At 37.3% G+C, this 23327-nt stretch overlaps 1 protein-coding gene across 2 annotated transcripts; it reads left to right on the forward strand.

The window, feature by feature from the left end:
• The first annotated feature begins 1269 nt into the window (after positions 1-1269).
• On the forward strand, positions 1270-22626 carry LOC122061869 (acyl-CoA-binding domain-containing protein 1-like). Of its 2 annotated transcripts, XR_006134733.1 has the most exons (7): positions 1271-2144; positions 3467-3572; positions 3708-3811; positions 15147-15238; positions 17977-18074; positions 21775-22042; positions 22254-22626. XR_006134733.1 is itself a non-coding variant. In XM_042625387.1 (6 exons), exons 1-6 carry the CDS (start codon positions 1537-1539, stop codon positions 21958-21960), a joined length of 1194 nt encoding a protein of 397 aa, XP_042481321.1. In that variant the 5' UTR covers positions 1270-1536; the 3' UTR covers positions 21961-22247. The 2 variants fall into 2 exon arrangements, 1 of the variants encoding a protein (XP_042481321.1); XM_042625387.1 differs by lacking the exon at positions 22254-22626 and having other exon boundaries at positions 1270-2144; positions 21775-22247.
• Positions 22627-23327: the final 701 nt, after the last annotated feature.

The following is a 23327-nucleotide window of genomic DNA, read 5'->3' on the forward strand; positions in this document are numbered from 1 at the left end:
CACCTAGGAATTAGGAATGCTAGCGGGATTTTGACCGTAACATTTGATCAATTTGAATTAAATCGTTGGATGGAGAGAAGATATACACAAATTTTCAATCCACTGTTGTTACACATTTTCCTCTCTCTCTCTCTCTCTCTCTCTCTCTCTCTCTCTCTCTCTCTCAATTGGAAAAGTCATTATTTTTACTAGATCCAGCTAGATAAAGCAAACTCCGGTGGGATCTTTTACCGAATCCAACCGGAGAAAGCATACTCCAGTTTCTATTATACAATCAATAATCCCCTATTTTCTTTCTCCCTTTCCTTAGTAATCAGATCTGTGGCTTAGACACTGATGATTTTTCTTTACTAACCAAGTTTCAACTCAATATCGAGTGGAGTCTCCTCTCCAAACAACACGATATCGAGCGTGAGTGGAAAGCGAAGTAAAAGGGATATAAACGGAGAAGAGCTTGAGATTGAAAGGGCCTGTTCACGTGGAATCAATGACGAAGAACACGACGACGGGTCTAGGAAGAAGCTCAAACTTTCCAAGGATCAATTGGCTATTATTGAAGAAAGTTCCAAATAACAACTTCTTCTATTTCAGTATTTGGCATCTTTTAACAAATTTTTTTAAACAAATTCCCATAACTACTTCAATTATTATAATCAGAACATTCAGTCAGATGAGGATGGTTCACTTCTAATCCATACTATTCTAATTGAGAGATTTTTTTTTTTTTGGGGGGTGGGTGTTGGGGGTGGGGAGAGGGGTGAAGGGATTCTGTTAGTGTCATACAACTTGAATACCATTGTTTGGATCTACATCTTGATATTGATACATGCATTCTTTCATGTTGTCCAACTGATCAATTTATTCCAGCTTCTTGCAATAGACATCATTAGAGATTCTTGAACTGTAATCACACTTTTCAAATGGGTGGTACTCACAAACACTTATGATTTCTTTTAACATTTATTCAATCTATTTGGTATTCACATAAGCAAAAGTTGGAGTTGGCGAAGCAACTAAACCTTCGATCGGTGATGGGAGTCGGAGTCGGAGTCGGAATGGGAGTGGGAGAGGGAGAGGGAGAGGGAGAAGGAGAGGAACCGTAAAGCAACAGTGGTGGGCAATTTAGGTAGAACAACAAATACAAACGATTGAGATCTATTATGTTTCATCTAAAGGTCAATAAACGCTAGCATTCCTAAACCGCTAGCATTCCTATCATTTTCCCAATTTATAAGGTTATTTTTTTAATTTTATAGATAAGAAATACATTGAAATAGAAATCATACCAAAACAGCGGTTATATTTGACTTTCTAATTAGCAGTCTGACTTGCTTTGAGATTTGCAGGGTCTCCCATGTTCTTCTGATTCCAGTACTCTGTCACTCCGGCTTAACTCTTCGATTTCTTACGCTTCTTCTGGCGGAGCTTTTAGCTTTACATTCAATATTCCTTTTCCTCTCTGGTTTAGGTTCTAGTTATGCAAATGTATAACCTGGCCTTGGCCGGTTCCCCAGTCCTCACCCTCCCCGTTCGTTGATGCATTCTAGATCTAGGGTTTCTGCTATCCAGTCAGTATTTTCTGAATTTCTGTTCACATTTGGTTTCCTTTTGAGTCCAATCATCATGGGGATGGGAGACTGGGAAGATCTTGCTCAATCAGTACTCTTAGGTCTCATTTTCTCATTCCTTTTGGCGAAGCTTATATCCATGGTCATTTCATTTAGAGGTGATAACCTTAGGTTAGCACGGGAAGAACATATACTATCCATTTCAGTTGAAGCTGAATCAGAAGCAGAATCTTCGTTTGCTGTGAAGGAACCTGGTGAAGTCTCTGAAAAATCAAGTGACCCTGCAGAAGAACGGCTCTGTGGTAGTGAAGGAAGTCATGATATCACTGAGGAGCAGAGCGATAGCCATTCGGAAGTAGAAGATGATGATGATTGGGAAGGAGTTGAGACTACAGAGCTCGATGAAACATTTAGTGCTGCTGCGGCTTTTGTGGCGGCGGCGGCTGCTGATCGTCTGTCACAGAAAGTGTCTACTGATGTTCAATTGCAGCTATATGGTCTCTATAAGATTGCCACCGAGGGTCCTTGCAGCACACCACAACCCTCTGCCCTCAAGATATCGGCTCGTGCCAAGTGGTATTACTCTATGCTTACTGTTAGTGTTCAAGCATTCGTGATGTGAGAATTACGGATATTTAGTAATCATTAGCATTTAATAATGTGAAAGGGAAGGTTTTGATGGGTAGTTTGGTCTCTACAAATTCATGATGTGATAGGACTGAAACTTAAGATCTCTTTAAATGCTGTAGTATAGATCAACATGAGGATATCACAACTGTTATTTTCTTGGGTGAGCTTGATTTTCATTTAGCCATCAATTACACTATATAATTGAAAATTTACAGTGAAAAAATTACATAGTAAATATGGGTTCACTTGATTAATGGGCACATCCATAAGCGTATGATATTTCTGGTGTAACTTTTACTCTACTGGAAATGCTAGATGAACCTTCCTGTTAAGACTGGACAAAAGACTTTCAATCGTGGGAACTTTTGTATAAGTAATTAGATGTTCAGTGGCTTTAATGCATTATTTCAATTGGCAGAGAGCTAAAGATTATTCAAGTTAGGAGCAAAAATGTCTTAAAAAGATAGGTGGGGCACTGTTTTGGGTAGTTATGTTATACCCATCTTTGTTTTGGGTAATTTAGTTTAACTAAAGATTGGGTGGGTAATTCGGTAAACCCAAACCCAATATTGAGTAATCTTGTAATTCTCCCAAGATTTATTTAGTGAAAATGTCTTGGAGACTCCGGGGTCAATCCCATAAAGGACCCCCAATATGATGAGTTATAAAGGCAATCCAACTAGGCATTGCCATCTATATTGACATGCCAAAGTCTCCATGTTGGCTACAATGTGCCTGTTATAATTTTCCTTAAAAGCCAATAGACATTGGACATAATTTTACTCTAAAGTTCCAGTTTTGGTAATGATATTTTGGGCATATTCTCTCTTTCTAATACATCTTTTGTAAAGAAACTAGCTTCTCAAGTTAAGGACTGCCCGTTTTATAGATTTTTTTATTTCACTAGGAGAGAAAAGAGAACCTTTTCAGAACCATTTATTTGCCAACTAAGTGTCTTTGATTACTGTTATGCAATTAAACCTTAGCATTGGTAATGAACCCTGAAGAATTCTCAGGCGATACCAATCTAGATCAGCTTGAATAGCTATTCAGGTTGCAAAAAACCTGTTATTTCCTTTGGATTGGCCCATCCGCTGTGTTTTGCAGAGTGGATTGATCTATCCATTCATGTTCTTGATAGGGTGATCAGAATGGGGAAGAAGAAGAAAGCTTTATGTGGAAATTTGGTTGTTTTACTAGTTCTGTAGTTATTGACTTTTAACCTTGCCTGAGTGATAGAAAAATGAATTTCTGGTGACATGTGCAAGGAATGCATGGCAGAAGATGGGTGCTTTGCCTCCAGAAGAAGCAATGCTGAAGTATATAATGATAGTTGGCGAGCTATATCCTTCTTGGGCAACTGGATCTATTGTGGTGAATGTCTGACCGGTTACTTTTATATGAATTTAGCTTCTGGTCTTTATATACTTTGTTGACCGAGTTCTTCATTTATCTTCTCTCTGTTGACTGAGTTCTTCATTTGTCCTCTCCTATGGCTGCGATAACAAGAAACGTAAAGATGGAGGCAATGATGCACCTGGTTCATATGCCAAAGGACCAATGGGACCAGTTTTCAGTTCCTTTGCTTATGAGGAGGAGTCCAGAAATGAATTGTAAGTTCTTTAGCTATTGATTAATAATCTTCTATGTTGAATTGGTTTATGCATGAAGGTGAGCTTATGCCCCTACATGGGGTTATATAGGTAATGTTAATGTATAAATGTCTCTGCTGTCATCTACAAGGTGGAGTTTCCTTAATAATTTTTTTATGTATGTTTCTTCATTTACATATATTGACAGATCTCTGATACCACTATTACTCACTGCTTTTACTGTTGAGAAAAATGGAGCTAAATATTATTGCTTAGTAAAGAGAATTAGAGCTACCTTTTTCTATTGGTATGCCATAACATCAGTTAGATTAGATGTATAGTTTTTGGTGACTTGTCCCTTATGGAACTGATTATGGCAGGCTTTTCAGAATATTTCTTACGAAAACCTGGAATGTGCTTTGCATGCCCTCAAATATAACTTACTTTGTCCATTTGTAATCTGTGTGGAGTATGTGTGAGTGAGTTGTGCATTGTCGAATGAAGGATAACATTGATTTGCTTTTGTGGTTTGAACTGGATATAACTGGGTGCAGAGCAGCATTGTAATAGATTATCTTCCAGTATGGCAGTTCGTAGTGGTGATTTTCCCAAATAATGGGATAAGACGGGAAATATATCCACTATTTCCTAGTAATTTTGTTTTCTTAGATTCCCAACTGCTGCAAATGACCGGCAGCCCCATTCAGTTGTTTGTTCATTTAGTTTGTGTGAGAAGAATATTGGTGAAGAAATGGAGCAAAACTAATAACTGTTGTATAATTCATACATACAACTTTTCCCTTTTGTGTCTTTCTCACCCTATTTATCTTTGACTTTGGGGTGGATCTGCCCTTGTGCATAAAGAAAAGGTGTAACTTCTTGAGAAGTGGATTTGTGGTCTTACTCAATGTGGATACAAAAGCTAAAAGTGTTTGGAGCATTAAATTGTAAATGAAAGGTCTTGAAATTTCATCTTCATGATGCATATTTGTTTTTATCTGAAGAGACATCTGCTAGGTGAGGGACCACCTGTAGGTACCATGGACCTCCACGGATTGCGATATGCCGTGTCGTGTGGACACACGCTAGGGTCCGACCCTAATGAGATAGTAACCCCTGGTCCTCAACTGCCAAGAGGCCGAGGATACATGATATGAGTAAATGGGAGTCGTCACCTAGAAAGGGTCAAGGACCCATAAATGTCTCTTCCAATTAAGGGGGAGAGACTAATGACTCTGATGGATAAGACTGGTTTGCACCAAGATTTTGGGTAAGTGTCAAGTGACAGACTGGGAAGGTGTTAGGCACCTAGTCTGCCCGGCCCTAAGAACGGTCTCTTTCTGTTTAACCAAAGTTTGTTTGTACCTTGCTAACTAGTCTTAAATCTAGGTCACTGAAAACCTTAAACTAGGTATTTAAGTAATGACATGTATGAAACCCTAAACCATGTGTCTATGTTATGCTAGCTAGGTTATAATGCAAATGATGAAATGATTACGCTAATTAAAGATTAAAACCCTAAATGATTTAACTACTGTGTTATGAGCTTTAGATTAATCTAATTAAATATGCCTAGACAAAGATTAGTTAAGCAATTTATGAAACCCTAAATTAAACTAAATCGATTAATTGAGCCTAACCTAGATGGATGATTAATGAATTTGTGAAATCCTAAATTGAATTAATTAAAATGATTAATCCTAATCCCTAATAATTTGTGAAATGAATTATTGCAATCCTAATTAATCTAATTGATAAAAAGGTTTTTAAAGAAAGACAAAAACTTGAATTGAATGGTGAAAGCTACCCAAATCTAACTATTTCAGATGGAAGTTTTGGAAAACTTAATTAATCTAATTTAAACAATTAAAGCCAAATTTTAAGAGTCAACTAAATGCATTATGGACCCTAATTAATCTGATGAGTTAAGATTTTGACTGACTAAATACTAAACTAATTATTTAATTAACTACCTTAATTTAAGTAAATGGCACCTATCTATTATGTTAAATATACAATGGTTGTAAATGTCCCATGTGGTGATATGACATATGAGTGAGAAGTGGATAAAATATGAACATTAACTGACTTGCATGAGAAAAATGAATTGATTTAAACAAGCAAAAACCCGAATCATCAAGTATCAAAAACATGTTAATAAACAAGAAGCATGGCAAACATGACATTGACTAACCTATCTAAATCTAATGATTCTAAATATGGCAAGACATCCAAATTCAAATCTAAATTAAATACACAATTAATTCTAAAGGGACCCCCTATTTGAGATAAAAAGAACTGGACCGAAACGGGTTAATTTTATCAACCCGAAAACCCAAGAAACGCACCTAATGCTACGGGCCGGTTGAAGAGGGCCAGCCACGTCCATACTGACCTACGTCCTAGCAATGTAGGACTAGATTTGACAAACCAAACTAGTCCCAAAACTGTAGAAACTTGTAGACCAAAGAACAACCAAAACCAATCCCCATATAACAGCAGGACAAACCAGAGGACAGAAGTAGTACAATTCAAGCAACTAAATTTACTTCAAATCTGGAACAGTGATGTATCGACCTCAACAAGACAGTGCTATTGGTCAGATCAGCATAAACAAATCACAGGGATTAGCAAGGATATCAACTAGGTTCACTCCTCCTTATAAACATGAACCTCATGTCAAAAGATCAACAGAAAATAAACCAGACTAGTCGACCACCATTCTGGTCACTACAGTGCACTAGAAGATAGAAATCAATTAACACAGATCAGCCCTATCGATCTCAGAGTTTCAGAATTTCTGTAGCTGAATAGAGACCAGGAAATACAGAGGCTTAGTGGTCCCATAACATAGGCTGAACCATGAACAACAGCTACCAATTTTAATGCATCAACAGCTGGAACAATGGAACCAGAATTCTGGACAGAAGTGAGTTAGAACAGAGATTGACCAGATTAGAGAGATTTAATATATCAGACAATCCCCTTGCTTGATTACTCTAAAATTGGAATCGATTCTTCCTATCAACAAGGGTAACACTCGACCAGAAATTCAAAGCCATCAGATGGCTGCAACTCTCAGAACAGAGAAGGGCGACATGATGGAAATCTGAAATTCTAAACCTAGAATTTGGAAAAAAAAACCAACATATCTCTTACCTGAATCGAAGGGCCTTGTAGATAAACTTGAGAATAAGAAGAAGAAAACTTGAAGAAGAAAAATAACACTTGAAAGGAACCTCTTGGGCTTCACACCGCAAACACCAATTCCTTCAGCCTTGATCAAACACAAGACAACTCTTCATGAAGAAGACAATAGTAACAACCATTATTTTTTTATCAAAATCATTCTAGGCTTTTAGGAGCCTCCTTTTCTTTATTTATAATGTTAATGGGGGAGGGAATTACAAAATAGAAGGTTCGTCAAAAAGGAAACCAAATGTTCTCCTAATACAATAGTTACTAAAAACTGAAATTAGAAACTAATTTAAAAAGGAAACTAACTACTAATGACTTGACTCAATTAATAACTTGACTCCTAAGGAAACAAATATAACTCAAATCAAGCCTAACGAAAAGGGAAACTAATGAAAATGGAAACTAACTAGTAATCCCGTATTCAATCTTAGACCCCCCCTTTTAGACCCATAAAAGTGGTCTATTACATTCAAAACACATGGGATCAAAGGCCCAACATGTATGGAACCCAACCCTAAGCTTATTCCTAATAAAACAAGCCTATTTTGGTAATTAATCTGCATCACCTAGTCTACGCCCCATAGACCCATTTGCCGTTTCAAAACGAACCCCAAAAGAGGGCTAAAAGAGAATGAAAATAAATATAAAGGAAGTCTACCCGAAACTGGGAACGAAACCTACTCTAAGGCTTAAATCTAAATTGAGATCCCCAACCCCTCTTATTGAAGGAAAAAAGTAAGGGAAAACCTGCAAAAAGTTTGTTTCAAGCTCAAAACGATTGAACTTACAACCAAAAATCCAACAATCCAAAAACCCAAATGTCCTTTCAAAATTTAAGGTTACCGAGTGATCATTAGAGTCTCTCCCTCCCAATTTTCTATCAAAAACATAATGAACAAAAAATTACATGACCCATCTCAAATGCTGTAATCGAAACCCGATTTTAGATATCTGAACCAAATATGAGCCTACGCCAATAACTTGTGTAAAATCAAACGAAAATTGATATGAGCAGTTCCCAAATTTGAAATTCCCTCTTAGTGGTGGGGGACTCCCTTTCTGATGGGTTCAGACCATGCAAACCAGAACTGTAGCATTTGTGCATATTATCACTTACACCTAGGGAGAGAGAATGAGAAACAGAACTGGGGAAGGAAAACTGAACAATAGGTCTGAGATTAAGAAATAAAACATGCAGACATAAGTAGGAAAATGACGAGGAAAATTTGTTAGTTCTCTCTGAACGGAGTTGAGATGAAGATGGGAAGGTGCGGTTCAGGTTTGGCTAAGGAAAAAGAAGGGAAAGAGAAGAGAGTTTCAGCAGGAAGAAAGGAAAAAGGAAAGGTTCATATACAGACAGAGAAGGAAGAATGAAAGAGAGGAGTGAAGAGGATGATGGTTCGGTGGCTGCTGGGTAAAGAAGAGAATGGCTGCAGGCAAAAGAAGGAGAACAAGAAAATGGGAAGATGGAGAGAACGGGTTCGGTTACAAAAAGAAGAAAAGGGATGAGTTGCAGGTTCAGCAAAAGAAGAAGAAAGAGGGGGGCGGCTGGTAAGGTTTTGGCCATGGAAGGAGGAGGAGAGGGTTTTTACCTGGGATAGTAACACCAACCAGGATTATTGGTATTTGCAGGTACTATGCTCCTGGTTCTGGTCAAGTATTTCAATGAATGAAACAGAAAAAAATAAAAGGGAAGAAGAAGAGAGAAAAGAGGAGAGAATAGATGGAGAGGGGTCTGGTGGTTAGGTTGTTTCGAGAAGAGGAGAAGAAGAGAAGGAGAAGGAAAAAGAGAGCTGCTGGGTTTAGCTATAGGGAAAGAGAAGGAGAGGGCGGCTGAGTTTCAGATTGTTAGAGAAGGGAAGTAGGTGGGATCAGGTTATTAAGGTTTGGATCCTAATCTAAGGGTTCAGATGGAAAGAACAAAAAACAATTAACAAAAAACTAAACCAAATCAAATCTACTTAATTAAACATGTTAAATAAAAAAAAAAAGAAACCAATTAAACCTAATTAATCTAAATGAACCAATTAAACTTAATTACACCTAATTAAACCGGATTGAATTAAGATGAGTTTATCAAACCATATTAAATCAAATTGAAACTAATTGAACATAATTAATCTAAATAAACCAATTATTAATAAATTAGAACCTAATCTATTAAATTAGTTAAACTAGTTCTAAATTGCCATTGGGAGAAGAAAAATACCTTAAACCTGGCTTTAATCAAGAATCAAGGGGAGATAACCCTTGTGCTTCAAGCCCCAAATCGAACCGGACTAGATCTCCCGGCTCAAGGAATGATTAATATGTTAAACTTTAGACTTGAAGAATATTTGGTTTTAAAGTGAAGAAGTTAGTCAAAACCTTGATGGGGGCCATCCTATCTCCTAATTTCCCAATTTTTCTTCCCTTTTGGAAGAGGGAAAGGGCTATATTTATCGCATTGGGATTTGAGACAATCCTCTCTTGTTTCCAATATGGGGCTAAAAACTAGAGATGATTGTTCAAAAAAGCTTGCTTTTGGACAAAGGATGTTGGGTGCCACATGGCACTCCCTGGTTGCTTGAAATGGAATTTGATACCGAACTTTGGAGTCAACTTTCAGGGGTCATATCTTTCAAACCGTTAGTCGGAATTCGACGTGTAATATGTCGTTAGAAAGCTCGTGCCAAGCACTATCCAATGATGTGAGATACGAATGCGGTCTCGACTGGGAACCTTGTGAAAATATGCATAAAGTAGGGACCCAAATCATATAGTAAAGAGGGGAATTGGGGGCCGATTTGCATCGTTCTCGCATCAAAATGCAGTGTCCTGCTCGAGGGGACAAGCGACACTAATCTACACTGTCAAATTCCATTTAACGTTTTGAAAGATATGACTCCCGAAAATTGACTCCAAAGTTCGGTATCAAATTCCATTTCGAGCAACCAGGGAGTGCCATGTGGCGCCCAACATCCTTTGTCCAAAAGCAAGCCTTTTTGGATAATCCTCTCTAGTTTTTAGTCCCACATTGGAAACAAGAGATGATTGTCTCAAATCCCAAGGCTATAAATATAGCCCTTCCCCTCTTCTAAAGGGGGAGAAAAATTGGAAAATTAGGAGATAGGATGGCCCCATCAAGGTTTTAGCTAACTTCTTCCCTTTAAAATCAAATATTCTTATAGTCTAAAGTTTAATATATTAATCCTTCCTTGAGCCGGGAGATCTAGCCCGGTTCGGTTTGATTTGGGGCTTGAAGTGGGTTATCTCCTCTTGTTTCTTGATTAAAGCCGGGTTTAAGGTATTTTTCTTCTCCTAATGGCAATTTAAAACTAGTTTAACTAATTTAATAGATTGGGTTCTAATTTATTAATAATTGATTCATTTAGATTAATTAGGTTTATTTATATAAATTAGTTTCAATTTGGTTTAATAGACTCATCTTAATTTAATCCGGTTTAATTAAGTGTAACTAAGTTTAATTGGTTCAGTTAGATTAATTAGGTTTAAATTTTTTTTTTTTAATTTAACATGTTTAATTAAGTAGATTTGATTTGGTTTAGTTTTTTGTTAATTGTTTTTTGTTCTTTCCATCTGAACCCTTAGATTAGGATCCAAACCTTAATAACCTGATCCCACCTACTTCCCTTCTCTAACAATCTGAAACTCAGCCGCCCTCTCCTTCTCTTTCCCTATAGCTAAACCCAGCAGCTCTCTTTTTCCTTTTCCTTCTCTTCTTCTCCAAACAACCTAACCACCGGACCCCTCTCCATCTATTCTCTATTTTTCTGCCCTTTTTTTTTTTTTTCTTCTGTTTCATTGAAATGCTTGACCAGAACCAGCAGCGTAGTACCTGCAAATACCAATAATCTTGGTTGGTGTTACTATCCCAGGTAAACCCCCTCTCTTCACCTCTTCTTCTCCTCTTCCTTTCCCTGTGGCTGAGACGTATTTCCCCTCTCCCGTCTTCTCCTTACTAACCGAACCCAACTACCTTTTTTTTTTCCTTTTCCATGTTTCTGAAATCACAAACTTGAGATAAAAAATCCTAGCTCATTCAAACATCGACAAGCTTTCTATTGCATAAATCTCTTCCTCTCCTGGGTATTCTTATCAAGCTTCTTAAGCTGTCTTCTCCCCCTAATGCGGATTCGGATTCCAAGGATTAAAATCGGATCGCTTAGGGCCCACAAGAATAAAAAAAATAACTCAATTTATTGGTGGAGGGGCATTCTTGTAATTTGTGGTACAATTTAGGAGCCTTTTAGAGTGAAATAATTGGCAGAGGGCTTACCAGGAATTAAAATTAGGATAAAGGGGTGGTTCTGAAATTAATTTCAGACTAAGGAAAAAATTAAAAACAAAAGTTCAGAAAGAAGGGGCTTTGGTGAAAATAACAAAAAAAATCTGACCTCATGTGAAACTTCAGCTATGGATTTGTTTGTAAATAAGAAGATTGTGCATCTTCAACCTTAGGAAACGATGGAGTACAAAGACAGCGGCAAGAGGAGAATCAGGCGGTAGTGGAAGGTCCTTTCAAGTTCATCGTTTCAGTCAAAAAATTATAGTCGAAGCATGGAGATCTTCAGGTCTCGTGATTCCGACAGGAAAAACATCCCAAACAACAAGCAACGAAGGTCAAAGCACCTGCAACTCAGATCTGGCGGTGACCTGCAAAACCAGATCTGAACCTGAGTTCGATCTCTCAGATCAGAACTATTCTTGGAAGTAATACTCTTGGGTTTTGATCACCTATAGGTAGGGAGCTCTCAACCAAGGTCTTAGTCCAAGCAGCTCAAGGGTGAGGGAGCTTGATCCCGTTGTTTGGGACTGCAACTACCACCAGAAACAGGGCAGCAGCTAGTTGTAACAAACAAAAATAAAGACAAGAAGAAAGAAGATGGAGTCAAAGAGGAAACAGAAGGGAATAACAGAAAAGAGAAGTTCAGAGAGGGAAAACAAGAGATTTGCAGCTCACAGCTGCCATACCATTCATTCCAAAAATTCAATTCTTAAAAAACTGTTCGTTATTAGAGTATTACATGGCTTATAAAAGAAAACTCAAACATCAAAATGGTAACTAATTTAAAATGGAAACTAATATAAAATTAGAAGCTAAATAATACCAAAAGAAATTGTTTCTAAAACCAAAAGGAAATCAAATCAAAGGTAAACTTTCCCTAGACCCATCGCCCAACTGCATCACCCCCTCGCACAAGTCAGCCATTCTCAACCAGCTCCAATAGCAGCATAGTACCTGTAACCAACGATTTTTCCTTCCCATCTCCTCTCAACTCAGCAACTCTACCACTTCGAGAACTTGAAACCCACCTAACCTTTTTTTTTTTTTTTTTTAAATTAAATCCAACCCTCACATCCATTTTTCTCTAAACCTAGGATTGGCATCGATGCTTATTTCATCCCTTCTCAGATTTCCCGTCAAAGTGAGTTCATTGCAGATTATGAGGACAGCATGTATTTCGGGTTTCATCTTGCTCATGTGATTCCTGCAACCACCATTTATCTCTATCAGGAACCCTCACTGGCTGAACCTCTAACCTTACCGAGCACCATATTGCATTTAATTCCATCATCTGGTAATCCTCAATACCTTTCTTCCTACTAGTTTCCATCCAGGGCATCATCGTCCTCGTGGATCCAAGCTTTCTTTTTAGGGTCAAATTTAGTCTTAGGTGGTGGAGTTTGTCATGTTATATATTTAGCTTCTTTTTCTTTCTTTGTGGTTCTGTTTCTTTAATTTTATTTCATTTGTGTAATTCAGAGTTCAGATTTGTAATTTATATCCCCAACCCCAGCCCAATTTGTTTTTTGTTACGGTGTGGTATTTTCCCTATTCCTTTTGTTCTTTGATTTTTTTTTCTTATTTTGTTAGGTCTGATTCGATCTTCCTTCTTTTCCCTCTCATGACGTAGTTTATGACGTTTAGTTTAGGATGGGCGTGGCTGGCCCCTCAAACCGGCTTGTAGCATTAGGAGCGTATTTGGGATCCCAGTTTGATAATTTGAATCCGTTTAAAATTGGTTTGTTTCTTTTAATCTAAATTCAATAAAAACCCCTCAAGTTTAGTAGTAAATCTAGCTTAGGTATTTTATATTATTTTCAACCTGGTCTAATCATATTTCTTACTATTTTTTGGAATATTTTGATTCATATCATAGTCTAATTGGCTTCCATCATATTTGGTTTAATAAGTTTGCTTTAATTTATTGTAGTTAATCTAAACAATTTAGGTTAATCAATTCTTTTTTATTTATTTACTAGTTTAATTAGGTAAACCATAACCTTAGAGCAATTTAGATTTATTTCATATAATGTAGTTTATACTTAGATTTAGCATATCTTTCTTTACCTAATCTAGGATAGTTTTAGGCATCTTTCACTTAGTTGTTCTAAAATCCATTAAACAATAAGATCAAAGTTGGCCTCATATGGGATTCGACCAATCATTTAGATTCAATCTTAATTAGCTTCAATTACATCCCTCTTTTGATCATCTAATATAGTTAATAAGCATAGGTTTAATCTAGTTAAAAATCATTTTCAAACTGGCATAAATAGGATTCCATACCATACTTTACCAACCATTTAGGATTAACCGCTTGCAAGTAATCTATTATAGAACCTCATAATGTGTTAAATCTTTAATCATTTCAACTAGTTCAATTTAGTATTTCTTCATTAATCACCCATCTAGGTTAGGTTCAATTAATCAAATTAGTTAATTTAGGGTTTCATAAGTTGCTCAACTAATCCTAGGACTAAGTTTATTTAATCAGTTTAATCTAAGACTCATAACATATTAATTTAATCATTTAGGGTTTTTAATCTTTAATTAGTGTAATCATTTCATTACTTGTATTATAACCTAGCTGGCATAATTTAGACACTTGGCTTAGGGTTTTCACATGTCATTCTTAGATACCTAGTTTAGGGTTTTCAATAACCTGTACGAACAAACTTTGGTCAAACAGAAAGACCTGCCTTAGGGCTTGGCAGACTGGGTGCCTAACACTTTCTTAGTCTGTCACTTGACACTTGCCCAGAATCTTGGTGCACACCAACCTTATCCATTGAGTCATTAGTCTCTCACTCTCTCCCCCTTAATTGGGGGAGACATTTATGAGTCCTAGACCCTTTTTAGGTGGCGACTCCCTTTTATTCATATCATGTATCCCCCTCTTGAATTTTGATGACCAGGGGATACTATCTCATTAGGGTCGAACCCTTGCGTGTGTCCACGCGACATGCCATATCACGATCCGTGAAGGTCCATGGTATCTACAGTGTCGACTCCACCGGGGAATAAGGCTATAGCATGCTGTGCTCAATGCAAAGAGTGTATGCAAGTGATGAAAAGTGAAAAATAACATGTCAATATACAAATAATAAGGTACAAACAATGGTCAATCAAGAGTCTGACATGTAATTCCAATTTTTGAAAACATTTTCTCTTAAAAGTTTATAAAGGTAAAATGGTCATTGTCTACCCTAAGCTCGAAAATTCTCCAAGTCTAAAATGTCCAATATGTAATTCTTCTTATTTTCATCATCACCGGGGGGGGGGGGGTGACAAAATCAGGTGTCTACACCACCTTGTACTCTTTGTGAGCTTAACATTCCTATTTCAGCCATGTTCAGGGATGATGTGGCCAATTATGGACCATGAATCACATGGGGACACACTGGATTTGCCACATTTCCAGTTCACTTCTTGGTTGACCCCAATTTTATATGCCTCATATATTGAACTTACCTGCTAGTAATACCAGTCTTCAAAATTGTATCCTTCTTTTAGTTCAATATTACCAAAAAGAGGGGGTTTTTTTTTTTTTCACGATGCTTTTTGGGCTTGAAATTCACAATTGGTGGAAAATTACTGGTGTAATCGATTGATTCAACACATGGATCCCTTTTGGGCTGTGAATCAGGCTTCCTTGTTCTGGTTTCCTTTGTCTCCTAGGTTCCTTTTGTACGTGACTCTTTGAGCAAACCCATTCCATATGTTATATAATTAGTTAATATGATCTATTCTTGCTTTCAATGGGCTCTCCAGCATAGGTAGGAAATCCTTTGGAAGTATATTAATGAGTAAACATTTTGTAAAAAAATATTCACAAAAAGATACTAATGGGGTATCCTTTTAAATTCTCAGGAAGATGGAATCTATACATGCCTCTGCAAGGGAAGGAGAGATTGATAGCTTGCTTAAAGATATAGCTAGCGGTGTTTCAGTTAATCTGAAAGGTTTGTAGTTAAATATCATAATAATCAACGGTAGATGTCTCTTTTGTAGTATGCTGCTGTTTTATCCTGTGGTTATAATTTGGTTCTAGATTTTCAATTTGCTTCTGGTTATTGAGAATGCATAAGCATCAGATATTAAGTCAGATCTCCATGATATCTACATTTGAGGACATAAATATCTCTTTGTACATGATATTTTTAATTCTCAGAATCTCCATCTTTTTCTTGCATGGCTGGGTGTAATTGTGTAAACAATTTCCTGCAATTTTACCAAAATTTATGCCAGTAAGCTGTAAATTTTTTTTTGTCTAAACTGAAGTTGAATATTTGAAGCTTTCCCCCTTCCCCTTGTAAAAGTTTTCTTCTTATTTATGTTTCTTGTGTTCATGAGAGATATTAGTGTTGCTGAAATTAGTATGTTGAAATAAAGGGGTGGTAAAACTAAAACAATCAAAATTAGGAATGAACATTTTCGATGTAATTTAGGAGTAGCCCCAATATGTTATAAGTTGAGAATCATTTGGAGGTGGGATGGACATGTGCAGCGGAGGTCTCTAAATGCTCCATTAAGAAAATTAGAAAAGTAATACCATGAGTAGTGGAAGCAGGCTTAAAATAGAGTCCAATGGTAATAAAGGATTCACATAGCCAATTGCATTGAGTTAAGTTGTGATGCAGCAGCGCTGCCTTAGACCGTTACGAACCGTTTGGAGGTCTATATTGAGATGAACTGGGTCCAACTATTGTTGGTTGGTTCAGTAGGATATTTAGGAAGCTTTTATTTATTTTGAAAAATATTATGTTATCTTTTATTTTGGGTAGAGGAAGAGTTTAGCCTATTTCGGAGTTGTTTTTGGTTAAGAATCTTTATAGGTCTTTGAGGCTGGCTAGGAATCTTAGTAGAGTTGTTTCCTTGAGAGTTTGTTTTTTATTTATTTATTTATTTATGTGCTTGCATCCCAATGCATTGGACAGATTTGAAGAATGCATTGAGTTTGTTTTAGTAAAGCCTGTGTGGCCTAGGGAAGCTTGGCTGTGTTCTTTCTCTCCCTTCTTTTCACTCTTCTGCCATACAGTCAGTGCCCATTCCTCAATCTCCCTTTTGTATCCCCTTCTCTTCTCATTATTCTGTCCTTGGTTATTATTATTTTTTTTTCCATACCTTTGGATTTCTCCTGTTTGGGCGATGCTTGCAGCCCAACTAGGATAGGTCATTCTCCTTGATTCTGCCTTTTCATTATCAGTTTCTGTGCTTAGGTTCCCCTCGCCTATTCAAATCAACCTGTCAAGTTTGAGGGTGAAAGGAATTGGGAAACTGAAAGTCGTTACCCACCTTTGATTCTGGTTTATTGCCTACGGTCCATAGTTATCAAGGTGTTGCCTAGGCATCCAGGCGGCTCAGCTTACACCTACCTTCAATTCTGGTTCATCGCCTTGATTTTTTTACCATCCACCATCAAAATTATGTCACCTTACGCCTTGATAACCTTGCTACTGTCGGGTTCAGTTGCAGGAAGTAGGAAAACACATTATTTACCTGGTTGTCAGACTCCTTGTTGGTTGCAGTCAAGAGGTTTAGATGTTTCCATCCAAGCCCCAAAGTTTCAGTTTGGCAGGACTTTCATTGATAGGGATCTCCTTGTCACAAATTCCTCCCTTCTACCGCTGTCTCCTGCTTTTTTCCAAGGTTGAAGACAACTTCAGGTTTGTGGTTTGTTTTTAAGGCCTTTATTCCCTGATTTCCAAGATTGCCCCTCCCCATTTCTTTTAACCATTTTTGTTCTTACTTTATCTCCTCTTCCTATTTTTGTCCTTACTTTATCTCCTCTTCCTAGTTTGCCCCTTCTCATTAATTAAATCCCTTCTGTATCATTTCTCTTTTGTTTAACTAAACCTTTTTAGATTTCATCTATTTACCAAGCTGCCATTCTCTAACAAACTTCAAAATATTTACTGTTTTTCCGCTCGGCTCTCGATTTGAGTATTCTATTACTTGGGTGGGTCCATAGCGAACCCAAATAGGGTTTTTGAAACCTGGGATCACATCAAGTTGTGTGCTTGTCTAGTCGTACAGAGAATTAAAGTTGAATGAATATTCTACATTAACAGATGTCGGACATGGATCCCTCCTCCCTCAGTACACACCCAAGAAAAAAAAAATTACATTAACAGATTTTGGACATGGATCTCCTCCCCTTGAGTTCAGAATAGCAGCCATAATTCTCCCACTCTCTACAGTAAGTTCCAATCTGACAATACAAAAACCTTGCTATATTGAATTGCATTAGATCCTGTATCATTGTATTTTTCTTCCTGCTAATTGATTAGGACACTCTTGAAAGCTCCCTGGGCATGACGTCCAGAAAAGTAAGGAAATTGTTGTCAGTACTCTCCAGAATGATTATAAATGTTTCCTCCATAATAACCATAACTTCCTTTAGCAGTCATGCCTTTTATCAACTACAAGTACATGTAAGTTCTGGTTGGAAATTGTATCAGGAGAAAATGGGAATAAGGTCTGTGAATTTAGTGTCAGTGAGTATCTTTCCCTCTATTGTGCTGCTCTGCCTCTGCTTCTAAATTCTTTGTTATATGTTTGCTTTTTGATACTTCGTATGTGGGATGCAGCATGCTTCTCAAGCATCCATCAGAGGAAGCAGGAATCTGGAGAAGTGCTTAAATATTTATATTCACCCTAGAGATTTCAGTATTCCTGACATGTTCTGACATGCTTGCAGATAGTGATGGCCAAACCCCTTTGCATTGGGCTGTTGACCGTGGCCACCTCAACATTGTGGAGTTGCTTGTCAGCAGGAATGCTGATGTGAATGCTAAGGTAAAATTCAATTCCACTCCCACAAGTCTCACACATTACTTTTGCTTTCTCATTTATTCTTTGTTTGTGCCCATATGATTAAAGGGGTTTTCCTCCTATATGATCAGAAATGTGGAAGGTTTTATTGCTGAAATTTGCTTCTGTTATATTCTGTCAGAATCTCTACCTTCTTGACTTCATGATCAGATGTTAGTTTAGTGTGTGATGTCTGGGGTTCCTGTGGTTTCAATAAACATGGTTTCAACAAAATATTTTCTGGGGTTCCGGTCGGGTTTCTTCAATAACGAACAAGTCGATTTTCCTCATATATGCACATGTGGGCTTCATGAAGGGTAATTGGATTAACCATCAAATTGAATAGTTTTTTTTTTCTTTTTGTGTGGATACTCTTGGTAGGTCCATAATGTGTTGTAAGATAGCATTTGAGAGTGCAATTGTCTTTCGTGCTTTGTGTTGAGACATGAGAGTCCATCTCTATATATAATGTCATAAATTTATAGAGGACGTTGCACCCATCTCATCAGTCAAGTTTCATGCCTATATGAGTATGTAGTAGCCAGTAGGGGTGACATGGTTCAAGCCTATGCAGAATTATGAGAAGCAATAATTGTTGTTTATTCTAATTCTACAATTAGCAATCTTCAGTGATGGTTCAGGTGCAAGTTTGTGTCTGAGAGTTGGATCCATCTAACTGTTGAATATTAGGATTTAGATATTTGGGCTATACCTTAAACAAGGAAGGTGAGATTGATGATAATGATATTTCCCACAGATTTAAAGTGGGATGGGTGAAGTGGAGAGGGGGCGTCTGGAGTGTTACGTGATCGACGTATTCCTCCAAAGCTTAAGGGAAAATTTTACAGGACAGTCATAAGACCAGCTATGGTGTATGGTGCGGAATGTTGGGCAGTCAAGAAGCGTAACATAGATAAGTTGAGTGTAGCAGAGATGATGTTGAGATGGATGTGCGGCAAAACCCTGAGAGATAAGAGTAAGGAATAACCAGTTTAGAGCTAATTTGGGAGTTGCCCCAATTCAGGATAAGCTCAGAGAATGTCGGTTACGATGGTTTGGACATGTTCAAAGGAGGCCTTTGGATGCCCTAATACGGAGGAGTGACCAGATTCAGATGGATGTAGCTAAAAGGGTTAGGGGCAGGCCAAAAATGACCAATGATGAGTTAGTAAGAAGAGATATGCAAAAGTTATGTCTTCATTCTAGTATGGCATCTAACAGAGCTGCCTGGAGGGCAAAGATCCGGGTTGCCGAGTGTTCGTAAGTGGGATGTACCAAAGTTTTTATTTTTAAAATAAATATATATACACTTGGATCCATGTAGCCAACCCCATTTAGTTGGGATAAGGCTGAGTTGTGTTATTGTTGTTGTAGACTCCTCTTGTATGGATCTGCCAACTAGCATTAGTAAGTACATTTACATAGTATTTATAATAATCCAGATGTATCTTGCATTTAATAATCTATGTTCAATAATGAAGTTAGCAATCAAAGTCTGTGGGAGTACAATCCCATTCCACCCCCACCCCCACCCCCAAAAAAAAAAAAAAAAATTGTCTTGCAATTATGAACTTGCATTAAGAAATCCAAATGTAATAGTTTCTTAAAGTCTATTATTTGTAAGGTTGAGAGGGAATGATCTTGTTCTAAGTTAATAACATGAGTTTTTAGTTTGTGTCACGTTCATGTGCAAGTAATGGGTATGAATCCCATCTAGAAAGTCCAATAATAATAGAAGACTATGTAGTTTGGGGGCATACCCATGTTGTGTTGTTTCCAATGTTGGTCCTTTCTGCAAAAATGCATGTCCTGGTATCACAGGGTAGAATTTGGAGCTTAAGTTGGGTTTTATTTTCTTAGTCTTGGTTGATTTTTATATGGGGTAGGGAATCAACCGTTATTGGGGATTCGCTAAATACCTAACTGGAATGTGTTTCCTTGGTTTTTAGTCTAAATTTTAATTAGAAAAAAGCTAGGTCAAAGTAAAAAGCTCATAGGGGCTATGGGCTATATATTTCCCTAAATGTCCAATATATAAATTTTAAAAAAATATGTGTATGTTCATCCCAGAATTGTCTATAACCTACATGTCTTAGAATATTCGTCCATAGTTGTCACAAATCCTACGTGAACCGAGGTGTTCACGTTCGAGGGGGTCAAAAAATAAGTCAACACCAACAGGGAAAAAAAAAATTAACCAGGATGCCTAGTATGTGTCCCATCACAGTACCATGACATGATGTCTTGGGCATATAATGTCAGTCTCTTGGAACAGCTGTAATATTGGTCCCTCCATCATGTCACCATTGGTGCAACTTCTAACTTCTTGCCTCCTCCAACCCTGAATGTATTTATTTCTAATTTTTCCTACTTAGTCTTGCCAGTTATCCAACTTGACATTCTAATCTCTGTTGCAGTGTTACCCGTTCTTTTGTTTTTTTTTTTTTTTTTTTTTTTTTTGGGTGGGGGTGTTGGGGGGGAACTTCTGTTGTCCAGCTTTTAGCACCATACAACATTGCTGCTCTTATTCGTCATATAAAATTTAGTTTTTAGTTTGTATTCTTGCTATTTATGCATGCTACCAAGTCTTCTGCATGCATATCTAGGTGACAGGGCAGGATCCAATATAAATATCTTAAGCTTAGAATTGACTCAGTGATAATCCACAAACACTTTTAGCCTCAACTTTGGGCCTCTGATGGTGGAATTGCAATTGTTGTCCCTTTTGCTCTACTCTTGCCATATTAAGGTGACAGGGCAGGGAAGCTTCAAATTAGAACATCATGATGGCTCGAGAGTATCATTCTTGTGGTCACAATACCTGCTTCATGAAGATTTAATGCCTGCTTCAAAATATATCAATATCTATGCAGTTACTTCTCTATTAAACATTTTAATGTCAATGATGTACTTAGAATTTACCTTGTGTTGGTTATCTTTAGCATTGGATTTTTCGGAGTCCTTTGGGTGGAAGTTTTGCTTGTAATGATCTCATTGTTGCACCTTTGCATTTATATCTTGACGCATCTTTTCTTGCTTTCCTGATTGTTATTTGAACTCTTTCCTCTTTATATATATATATATAATAATAATAATAATTATTCCATCTTCCTTTGTTGCGTTTACATTTCTTGCTGTCCACTGAATGTTAAACTATATAAACCAGCATTGGGAGGAATGGTGAGGATGCATCTGGGATGCCACCCGTGATACTCAGAACACCTGGTGGTTGTCCTCCCCATCTCCTTTTCTATGGTAGTTGGGTGTTCATGTGGGACCTCTAAACACCCCCCCTCCAAAAAAAAAAGGCCTGAGTTGGATTGATCCTGATCGAGGAATGTTTCAGAAATGATTTACACCTTGGGGGGGGGGTTGGCTGGTAGAAATCCACCCCGCCCCGCTCCCTCTATGTTCTATGTTGTCAGGTCGATGCCTTTGATTCTATGTTTCTCTATTTTCCCTTCTTAGGACAATCTAATTTTGGTTGGATTGTTGCTAAGCAAGCTTTCTACAGATATTATCTATTCATGGATTGCTTATCCTCCTTTCTTTTGGTACTGTTTTGACTCTCTTGGGTAACTGTTTTGACTCTATTTAAGGATAATTATATTGACTCTATTTAAGGATACTTTATTAATGACTTTTCATTCTGATTTCTTTTGGCACTGTTTTGACTATATTCAAGGATAGTGAGGGTCAAACTCCATTGCATTATGCGGCAGTCTGTGACAGAGAAGCAATTGCTGAGTATCTGGTGAAGCATAACGCAGGCATTGATGTGAAAGACAATGATGGATGCAGCCCTAGTGACTTATGCGAGTCAAACTGGTCTTGGATGTCCTGTTCATCATCTGAAAAACCGATTGGCTGATGGTTTCCTTCTGTCTTCCACACTGGAAAATTTTCTACAGCATATATAATAACTAAAAGGATACGGCGTTGACATAATACAGGTGCACAATGTTCTTTCATTGGATTCACGCCTTCTCTCTCTCCCTCTCTCTCTCTCATTAGAAGAAGATTGGAATTAAGGGCCAAAATGTGATGCAAGTTCTCTTGGTTATTGGCATAATTGATACTATTATTAAGATCACAGTGTAAGCAATTGGTTGTCTATGGCTTGACTAAATGATTCCTAAAATGATTCCTTTTTTCTTACTGTAGTGTGTGATTCCCATTGTTTGATGCATACAATGCTTTTCCTGAAATACTTTCAAGAGGGCATTGAAGAAGCGGATTCATTGCGGCTTGGTCTGGTTGCAAGTAGAAGGGAGGGAAGTGAAATTGATTTAAGAAATTTAAAGGAAATTTTTGTAATTTTTAGCTCCTATGATTGTGTAATCTGCTTAAAACTACAATATTTGATAATTATGCTTTTCACATGTAATTTTTATTTTACTATTCAAATCCAAGGGATATAGTTGTAAAGTTTAATAACTAAATTTGAAATCATTAGGAGTTTGTTGCAAATTCATTAGGTGATGACAGCAAAACTTTCCATATTAGTTTTGATTTAATTTCACTTCCTTTCCTTTTATTTCCCCTAAACTAAACGGAGCCGTAATGTAGAAAACCATCAAATGATAAAGAATGAGGTATTGGAATGAGGAATTTATTTAATTTTCTGGTGGTTAAATAAAGAGGATTAATAGCACCATGTGGCTACAAATTCTATTAACCAGCCTCTAACTTACATGTGGGTCTTGACATTTACTTTGTCTCTTCACATGGGTCAAAACACAAATGTAAGTTGGAGGGGTCATTAGATCATAGCCCAACAAATTCATTGTTCTATTTCTCTTTGATCAAGTACTTGAATGTTTGCTTCCATTTGGACAGTCAGGTTCTGATTCGGTGCTTGACTGATGATGCTTCCCACCCAACGTCTGAAATTAATTTCCACTATTATTTTGGATGTCCAGCTCCTAAGGGAAAGCATCAAGTCTTGCTCTTTCTTTCATGTAGCTAGATCTGAAAATGGACAGCGAGTTACCCTCTTCTGGGGTTTTGGGAATCCTGCTCCTTTGAAGATCTTCTAAGCATTGAAAACATTCACAAGGCTACACAACAACCTTTTTTGGGCATTGGATTTGCCAGCAGAATAAAATCCATCCAAACTTCTTGTGATTTAATGGCCAATGGTTTTTGTACTGTTATGGTTTTGTGTTTTTGTCTTCGTAATAAATATATCAGAAAGTGAAAAAAATTATAGTTCCGTGTTCCCAAAATAATCCATAA

Source organism: Macadamia integrifolia, chromosome 14 (assembly GCF_013358625.1).
Source record: "Macadamia integrifolia cultivar HAES 741 chromosome 14, SCU_Mint_v3, whole genome shotgun sequence".
Lineage (NCBI taxonomy): Eukaryota > Viridiplantae > Streptophyta > Magnoliopsida > Proteales > Proteaceae > Macadamia > Macadamia integrifolia.